The sequence below is a fragment of the Lonchura striata genome, chromosome 15, assembly GCF_046129695.1.
Source record: "Lonchura striata isolate bLonStr1 chromosome 15, bLonStr1.mat, whole genome shotgun sequence".
NCBI classification, from domain to species: domain Eukaryota; kingdom Metazoa; phylum Chordata; class Aves; order Passeriformes; family Estrildidae; genus Lonchura; species Lonchura striata.
Window position 1 is genome coordinate 3,317,322 of NC_134617.1, and position 9,027 is coordinate 3,326,348.

General features: G+C 61.7%; 1 protein-coding gene across 1 annotated transcript; it reads right to left on the bottom strand.

Annotated features, from left to right (window-relative positions):
* Positions 1-214: 214 nt before the first annotated feature.
* FGFR4 (fibroblast growth factor receptor 4) lies at positions 215-6,708 on the bottom strand. Its single transcript, XM_021530770.3, has 18 exons — positions 6,654-6,708; positions 6,197-6,301; positions 4,972-5,241; positions 4,778-4,867; positions 4,489-4,655; positions 4,279-4,402; positions 3,812-4,002; positions 3,561-3,699; positions 3,284-3,477; positions 2,894-3,039; positions 2,629-2,750; positions 2,419-2,529; positions 2,109-2,299; positions 1,583-1,705; positions 1,437-1,507; positions 1,037-1,174; positions 864-969; positions 215-777 (listed from the first exon to the last, which is right to left on the bottom strand). Exons 2-18 carry the CDS (start codon positions 6,267-6,269, stop codon positions 631-633), a joined length of 2,403 nt encoding a protein of 800 aa, XP_021386445.3. The 5' UTR covers positions 6,270-6,301; positions 6,654-6,708; the 3' UTR covers positions 215-630.
* Between the last annotated feature and the right edge of the window lie 2,319 nt (positions 6,709-9,027).

The window sequence follows — 9,027 nt, forward strand, 5'->3', positions numbered from 1 at the left end:
ATGCAAGGGTGCTTTGTGCTGGAGCAGGCCTGGAGGCACAGGAGTGGGGACATCACTTCCTGCACCTGTGGCACTGTCTCCGTGTCCCCCAGGAGTGATTGCAAGCCCTGAACTGGCTGGGGCAAGGAGGCAGAGAGGAGGCAAACCCTGACTGCCTTCCAAGCTTAGGTGAGCCCTTTGTGCTCCAGGAGCAGCCCAGAAAACTGCACCGGGGTGTACTCCAAAAAAATAATTTATCAGGTTGAAATTTCATGTACATAAATATTCATCTCTGTGGCTATGTACAGATGCAGCAGGAGCCTGGCAGCAGTGGGGCTCCTGCCCAGAGACACTTCCACTGAAGCGCTGGCCAAAGCCCATCTTCCTGGGCAATGCCATGGGCATCCCAGGCAGTGCCCACATGGAGAGGCTCTAGCTCCTGCTGCCCCACAATACCAGGCAGATCTCAGCCAGGGCTGATGGCTCAGGGCCCAAAAGGAGCCCAGAGAGAGGGACACCCTGCCTTGGTCCTGTGGCTCCGGGCCCTGCCCACCCACTGCTCAGCCCAGACAAAGCAGGGACTTTGGGGAACCTGGACCCTCTCCCTGCAAGAGCAGAGGTGGCTTCAGCATCACCCTTCCCTGCCCTCCCTTAAGTCCTCACGCTGGGATAGGAGAAGAGGTGGGGAGCCAGCGGCATTGGGTCATGGGTGAAGACAGAGTCATCAGAGGAGCAGGAGCTGGCAGAGTCCTCACAGGAGGGCGAGTATTGCTCGAAGGGCATGGAGAGGTCCAGGTACTGCAAGGAGGGATGGTGCCATGACCACCAGTGCTGTCAATGGCCACACTGCCCACCCCTCACCCACCAGACTCCCCTCCTCTCACCTCCTCTGAAACAGCTGCCAGGATCTTGTCCAGCCCCTCCACAAGCTGCTTGAAAGTGGGACGCTGTGAGGGCACGGCGTGCCAGCACTCCCTCATCAGCATGTACCTGGGGACGAGGAGATGTTAGCAGGGTCTCACTGTGCCCCCTGCCCACCCACCTGGCTGGTACTCACAGCTCGTGGGTGCAGTTGGATGGCCGGTCCATGCGGTGCCCCTCCTTCAGCAGCTTGAACAGCTCCTCCACAGGGATGCCAGGGTATGGGGAGCCCCCCAGTGTGAAGATCTCCCACATCAGAATCCCAAAGGACCACCTAGGATCACACATAGCAAAGGGGGATCAAATACATCCTAGGGCTGTCCCCCAGCTTGGCCCACTGCAACCTGCAGGAGTGGGAGAGGGCGGATCACTCACCCCCCTCCCTGGGCAATATGTGCCCTGCTGTCCCCACACAGTATCCCCATTCCGCTATGGGGACCCTCCAGTGCATGTATAACCCCACAGTGCTGCCTTGTCCCACACCAACAGCATCCTCAACCCACACCCAACAGACCCTCCTTCCCCTCAGGACTCACACATCGCTCTGGTGGGTGTAGACACGGTCAAACAGGGCTTCGGGGGCCATCCACTTCACTGGCAGGCGACCCTAGGAGAGCAACCCCCTGCTCAGCTCGGCCCTGACTGGGGGTCCCTGTGCCCCTTCTCCAGGAGCCCCACTCACGTTGCTGGTTTTCTTGTAGTAGTCGATGTCATGAACATCCCTGGCCAAGCCGAAGTCAGCGATTTTCATCACACTCTCTGCTGTCACCAGCACATTGCGGGCAGCCAGGTCACGGTGGATGCACTGCCAGGGGGAGCATCACCCACAGGGGTGTGAGATAGTGACTCCAGCTCCACATATCCCCTTCAAACACCAAAATCACCATTTCCCTCCCACATATCCCCCAGCACCTCTGCAGTGGTGGGGTCATCCCGTCATGGGTTGGCTGCAGTGACAGGCACAGTGGGAGGGCCACATACACTTCCCCAGGAGGTGGGTCAGGTTTTGAGTCCCATATTTTTGGGGAGCTACTGCCTTCAGCGTTGCTGGATGGGGCTGGGAGGTTCTGGACAGCTTATGGGAATGGGCTGGGCTCCCTTTGCACAGGGACATTGGGTTCACCAGGGGTACACAGCTCCTCTGTCAGTGCCATGACCTCCCCAGCTGTGCCCAGCACAGGTAGTCCACTCAGTCCACACAGCCGTACCCGTCTGGATTCCAGGTACTCCATGCCACGGGCCACCTGGTAGACGCAGGAGACCAGATCCTTGAAAGAGAGCTGCTCCTCAGGCATTGTCATGACATCAAAAGCGTAGTCAGGTGTCGGGGGGCGGCGGGCACGGAGGTACTCGCGCAGGTTGCCCTTCGCAGCAAACTCCACAATCACGTACAATGGCCCTGGGAAGGGCAGCCACTTGCTCAGCCCCTGCCCTACCTTGTCCCTTCCCAGCTACCCACTGACCCAAGTAATCCACATCCCTGGTCCCGCCCGAACCCTGCCTGCACAGGCCCCTCACCATCCTGTGTGCAGACTCCCAAGAGGTTGATGATGTTCTTGTGTTTGTCCATGAGCTTCATCATCTCCATCTCGGATATGAGGTCAGCCAGGTCCTTGTCGGTGGCGTTGTCTAGGGAAGGAAGGCTGTGTCACGATGCCAGCTGGGTGGCACCCCTGCCCAGTGCTGATGCCACCTCTGTTCCTGGGACACTGGCACGGGAGCCGTTACCTTTCAGCATTTTGACGGCCACGGTGATGGCTCTGTCTGGCCAGTCTCTGTCTATGCCATAAGCCTCTGCCCGCACCACCTGGCCAAAGCAGCCTTCCCCCAAGGGCTTCCCCAGCACCAGCCTGGCAGGGACAAGCAGAACCATCACAGATCACAGGGCTGGTCTTAGGGTGGCCAGAGGCCTCCCCATCCACCTCCTGCATGCTGCTGTTCCTGGGGCAGCTGGGGAAAGCAGCCCCTGTCCCAGCCCTGCGCAGAACCGTACTTGTCTCGGGGGAACTCCCACTTGGCATCAAGGGGCAGGTCCAGCTCCATGACACCAGCCAGCATTGGGGCACAGCTGGAGGAGAGACGGGTGACCCGCATCAGGGATGTGCTGGACTTCCCAGAGGAGCTGGAATCCAGGGAGAACTGTGGAGAGAGACACAGGTCCTCAGCCATCCATCCCATCCCACGCTCCAGGGCCCAACAAAGATGCAACAGAAAAGTAGAGATCTCACTTGGAGCAATGGGGTGAGGGAGCTGCAGGGGGAACTGGGAAGGGCAGCCCCAAGGCTGGCAGCAGGGTAAGGTGTGATGGGCACAAGTGGCACTCCTGGAGCCCATTGGTCACCAAGGTCCCCCTGCATTAGTAGGGCTCAAGTTTGGTACCCACCTGTCGGATGAGTGGGAATTTGGAGAGCTTGTGGACTGCCATAGGCTCCAGGTGCTGCTTGCTTGACTGAGTCTGCATCCGGCACAGCACCACAATAATAATGGCCATGGCCACGGCGAGCGAGCCCGAGGTGTAGATGATAATGTCTGTGTACTTGGTCTCAGGGGCCTCAGCTTCCCGCACCAGCTCCTCTTCTGCAGGGAGTGAATGTGTTGGCCTGAGACATGGCCTCTGCGTGCTGGGGATCCCAGACCCCACACCAGAACCCCACCCCTACCTGGCAGGACAGTGAGCCAGGCAGACTGGTAGGAGAGGCCGATAGAGTTCCCTGCCAGGCAGGTGTACTCGCCAGCATCCTCCATGGACACGTTGCGCAGGTACAGCACCTCCACCTCAGAGCTGTTGATATCTGCAGTCTGTCAGAGAGGGATGGACGGTCAGTATCCCTCTTCCTCAGGGAGCTCTGTGCACCCCTGTCACCACCTTAGCACAGGTATCTGGGACCTGAGTGCTTCCAGCCCTTGTTACCTTGAGCACTTGCACATAGGGGACCCCGTCGGGGCCGTAGTTGCTGCCATTCACTTCAATGTGCTTCAGCCACTGGATGTGGGGCTGGGCATCACTGTAGACCTTGCAGAAGAACTCCACATCGCTGCCCACCAGGGCTGTGGTGTTGGCAGGCAGCCCAGCCTGCAAAATGGGCCTGTGCGGGGACCTCTCTGCACACAGGGAGCAGAGCAGTGTCACTAACATGGTGGCCCAGAGTACAGGCTCCTTTCTCCCTCCTTCTCCACCCACCATGGAGCCACATTGGGCCCTTCCCCAACCCTAAAACAGACCAGCGCAACCCAAGCCTGGTCTCCATCCCATGTCCCTGGATTGTGAGGGACATGTGAGCTGCATCAGTGGGTAGGTCACAGAGGCTCCTCCACCCCTTTCTCTGACCCCACCAGGTATGGGGAAGCCCAGATCAGCACATGCTGAGGAACCCTCACCCAACACATCCAGGAGGTAGCTGTAGCGGATGCTGCCAAACCTGTTTTCCACCAGGCAAGTGTAGTTGCCACGGTCAGAGGGCACCACACTCTCCATCACCAGGCTCCAGTGCTGGTGCCGGAGCTGCAGAGAGGGAGGTAAGGCAGTGAGGTGAGCTGGGGAAGAGGGATCCTGGGAGGGAAGCTGTGGTGGGAGGAGCTGTCCCATACCCGGATGCCCCCGATGCGGTGCTCCCCTCGGAACTCTCGACCATTCTTGAACCAGCGAATGCTGGGGCTGGGGCTGCCTGAGGCCGGGCAGCGGAACTTCACCGTGTTCCCCGCAGGGACTGCATACAGCTTCTTGTCCATCCGGTGTGGGTGAGTCCAGTAAGGAGCTGGGGACGTGCAGGATGTACAATGGGAGGGGGCCTGTACAGGTAGCAGGAGGCAGCAGTGCCCCATGCCCCTGGTTCTGCCCCACCTGCCCTCTCCTGTAGTGCCCTGGTGTGGCACTGACCTCTGTGCACATAGACCGACTCCTCATTTCGGTCTCCGTGGGGACTGTCCCCATCACTATCTTCATCATCATCACCTGATGCCAGGGAGTCTGCAAAGGGAAACGGTTGAGAAGGACATCCCTGCCTGCAGGGCTGGGCAGGCAGTGGCTGCTTTGCTGCCCCAAGGGTAGCTGGGTGCTGCCGGGGCTCCTACCCACGACAGAGATGGTGAAGTTGCGCAGGACCTCTCCAGTTCCCCGTGCCCGGCACACATAGAGCCCTGAGTCCTCGTAGGTGACCTCTGAGATCTCCAGCAGGCTCTGACGGAGGTGGATGCGACCTCCTGAGACGAGTGGCCGGGACTCCTTGTACCAGACCACACTGGCACCACTCTGGTTGGCATCACAGTACAGCTTCAATGTGTTGCCTGGGTCCAGGAGGAGATGTTCATCTTCTGACTCCAGCAAGGGGCTCTCAAATAGCTCTGGAGAGATGTGGTGAGCACCCACCCCAGTGCTCACCCCTCCCTGATAGCAGGACCCCTCCATATGCCCATCCTAGTGTGGAGAGCATGTGGTGTGACACAGCCCAGAGCCTGGCTCTGCCACCCTAGAAGCAGGTAAGGGCTGGACTCTGACCTGAAGCACGGGGACATGATTTCCCCAATGGCATGTCCCTGGCCAAGGCCATACATGCCACTATCCTTCCACCACTCCCAGCGGTGCAGGGTGCTCCAGCTTGCTCTGCCTTACTGAAGGAGGGCAACAAACCCCTCCAGACACCCATCGTCGGACCTCTACATGCCCCAAGCATGGCTGGGACCCCTAAAGCCTGGTTGTCCCTGGCAGTGCCCGGCTGGCAGTGGAGCCCAGCTTGCCGATGGCCAGCAGCAGCATGTGCCCGTGGAGGGCAGAAACAACCTGGTCGCCAGCACAGCAATACCACGGCAGCACGACTGCCCATGTGCAGGAGCCTGGAGTGCACGAATGTGCCTCCAGCCCAGTGCATGGCCAGCACAGGAGGGATGTGGGGCAGCTGCTCTCTGGTCCCGGGGGACGCATCCTTCTCCCGCACCCACCACCTCGAGGCACGCACTGCCCGCATTTCACCAGGTGTCACACACAGCAGCCACAGCCCACAGCGGTCTCACAACCCCTCTCTGCCACGCGTGTCCAGCGAGCGAGCCAAGCCCCCGCAGCACAGGGACAGCCTGGCTGGAGCCACCCTGCCCCTGTCAGTGATGGGAACACCGGTCCCTGTGCCCTGTCCCCAGTTCCCACCAGCCCTGCCCTGCAGGCAGAGCGGTGGGGCTGCATGCCCAGGGCAAGCACTCGCATCCCAGCCCAGGGGTCGCCGCCCAGCCGGGATGGAGAAAGTATTCAGAAAGCAGGAACCCACTCCCACCGCCCCCGGGTCCGCGTCGCCCCCCGCAGCCGTACCTGGCTCCATCGCCCTGCCCCGTGCAGCTACCGCCAGCAGCAGCCCCGCCACGACCTGCAAGAGGGGCCGCATCTTCCAGGCCCCCCCAGCGCGGGGGTCCCACCCTGCGGGACAGGCAGGGTCGGGTGAGCGGATCCGGGCGGGCAGACCCCTCCTCTCCCGAGGCACCGGGGAGAAGCAGTGCGAGGTCCCCAGGTCACCGCGAGGGTGGGTGGGCATGGACGGGAGGCAGAGCACGGGGGTCCCTGGGCAGGAATGGGAGGGGGCACGGAGAGTGGGAAACACCCCGTTTGAGCGCCGGGAATTCGACCTCTCCGGCCAGCTTCAGCCTGGTCAGGGCTCTAGGGGAGGTTAACCGGGGGCGGGGGACCACGGAGAATCCCAGGCAGGGGGGAGTGTCCCGGGAGGGGGGGCCCGAATGGTGCCGGGGGCGAGGGTCGCGGTCGGCGCGGTTACCGGCGGTGACGGGCTCCCGCGGCGGAGCCGCCTGCGCTGCGCGGGCCGGGGCAAAGTCCGGGGACAGCGGGCTCAGCGCCGCCGAGCCCCAGACCGTGGCCCCATGGCGGCAGGGCCGGGACGGCTCTGGCTCCGGGCTCGGGACGGCTCCGGCGGCGGGCAGGGCTGGGGCTCGCTCCCGGCTGGCTCCGGCCCCGCTCTGCCGCCGCCTCGGGGGCGCGGGCACTTTGTAGGGACGCGCTCGGGTTACAGCGGCCCCGCCCGGAGCGCTGGGGAGGCGGGAGGGGTGGGGGGACGGGGACCGGCCCCGCATCTCCGGCATCTCTGCAAACCGACCGACCTGCCGCCGAGCTGGACGGGGGAAGGTGGGGGGTAGCACCGGCCTTTCCCCCGCAGCGGCGAGAGGCGGCCCCCGGCCCACTCTGTCCCGGCTCCGCCGGCACAGCCTCCCCTCGCGGGTGGGGAGCACAGGGGGCTGCAAAACACCCGGGGCTGCTCCCCTCTGCTGTCCTCCAGGCAGACCCCACGCGTGGGGAGCAGCAGATGGGACAGGGGGCAAGGCCACCCCTGTTTCCCCCCGATTGCTGGGGGTGGGAGCACTTCAGCCCCAAGCAGCTGTCATGGCCCAAGCTGGGCGCTGAGCGTTGCTGGGTGCCCAGCAGCCCACACGCTAATTGGCTAATTGTGCCATAATTAGTTGTAGCGTTATCGCTGTCAGTGCCATAAAGTGGCTGTGACCCTCATTAGGAGCCCATAACGGAGCATCATAAAACGTGGCTAAGGTGCGAGCCAGCGTTGGAGTGGCCTAATCCAACCCATAAACACTTCGCCCTCACCTTCCCTATGCTGTTGCCTGTGCTGGGGCAGGCAGACCCCACCATGCCCAAGCCCTGTTGCTGGCTGGCCCATACAAGACCACTGGACACTGGGGGATGCCTGGCCTTAGGCACTTCGAGTTGGCGTGATCCCAAGGAACAATGTCCCCTGAGCATCCTGCTGCCATCAAGAGGGGTCAGTGTCCCCCAGTACATGGCCAGGGTCTGGCCCTAGAGTTGCTCTCCTTTCCTGCATTGCATCTGTTTCGCCATCTGCTTTCCAGCAAGATCTTCCAGGGTTATGCTGAGCCCCACACAACAGCCTTGCCCATGCCTGGCGTGGACCTTGTGGCCCTGTGAGTGGGGTACACTGTCACTGTCACCCCTCTTTTTGTAGGATCAAACCTGAGTCCTGGGCACAGCCTTGTCCATGCTGCTCCACTGCACCAAACCATCCAGCATGACATGGTTTCACTGTGAGGTCTGGTTGGTGCTACAATCTCCCATAGCACCATCCACCCTGTGCTGCTCCCCATCTGGAGTACTGGTGTGTGTCCCCTTGGGGTGCAGAGGTGCACAGAGCAGTCCTGGGGGCCAGCAGCCCCCAGCAGCTGTTCATTCCTGCTGACGCGTGAAGCGGACGAGAACATCAATTTCACGGAGCAGCGGCCGCCCCTGCAGAGTTCACAGTGTGCCGGAAGCACAGAAAAATGTTGGGTTCAGCTCAATTCGAACCAAAACCAAATTAAAACCAGAGAGAAGGGGATGTTCCCAGTATTTGGAACACCAGGGAGAGCTGGGACTCTGGGGAGCCTGTGGGAGACACAGCCTGGGATGAACATGGAAAGATTCCCTGTATCCCAGGGTTCCCCAATGCTGAGTGGAAGAAGGGCAAGCAGACCAGTGTGGGCATGTTGCCCAGTGTCACACTGAACATCCCCACTGGGCCAGGACAATGCCAGGCACAGGCCAGGGCTTGGTGGGGCTCTGCTGTAGGCAGCTGGGAACTGGTCACCTCCCTGCCATGGGGCAGTGCTGGGCTGGGGCTGGGCTGCCTGGCTTGATTTATAACAGCAACTGACGGCAAACAAAAAGCCCTTCACAGCAGCCCAGCCCCACCGCCTGCCACCCGCTGCCGGCAGCACCACAACGGCTTCTGCCACGCCAGCAGCTCAACAAGGGGGGATTGTGCCAGCACAGCACTCTGCGCTGTGGGTGCACCCCTGCCCCAGCACCCTCCTCTGATGGCCATCTCCCCCAGCTCATGGGCTGCCCCCATCACTGTGGCACAAGTGACAGCTCACAGCGCGGTGCCCAGAGATGAAGTGTGTTCTCAGAACTTCACAGATGTTGCAGAGGGATCCCTCTTACCCCATGTCCCGTTGGGAGAGACGACCCCCTTGCCAGATCCTTGGCCTTGCTAATATGTGCGGGGCCCCGCAGCAGCGAGCACGCACAAGGGGCCGGGCGCCGGCATGCTGGGGCTCCATCCTCCCGCCCCTGCCCCTTCCCCCAGGCAGTAAATCATCCCCACTCTCCTCATGAAAGGCCCATGTATG

Bases quoted from the DNA above. Each gene is read 5' to 3' on its own strand.
- FGFR4 (XM_021530770.3), bottom strand. From the start codon at position 6,269: ATGCGGCCCCTCTTGCAGGTCGTGGCGGGGCTGCTGCTGGCGGTAGCT. The intron at 2,751-2,893 runs GTACGGTTCTGC...TGTCCCTGCCAG, and splicing joins TGGGAGTTCCCCCGAGACAA to GCTGGTGCTGGGGAAGCCCT. The intron at 2,300-2,418 runs GTGAGGGGCCTG...TGCCCTTCCCAG, and splicing joins GGGAGTCTGCACACAGGATG to GGCCATTGTACGTGATTGTG.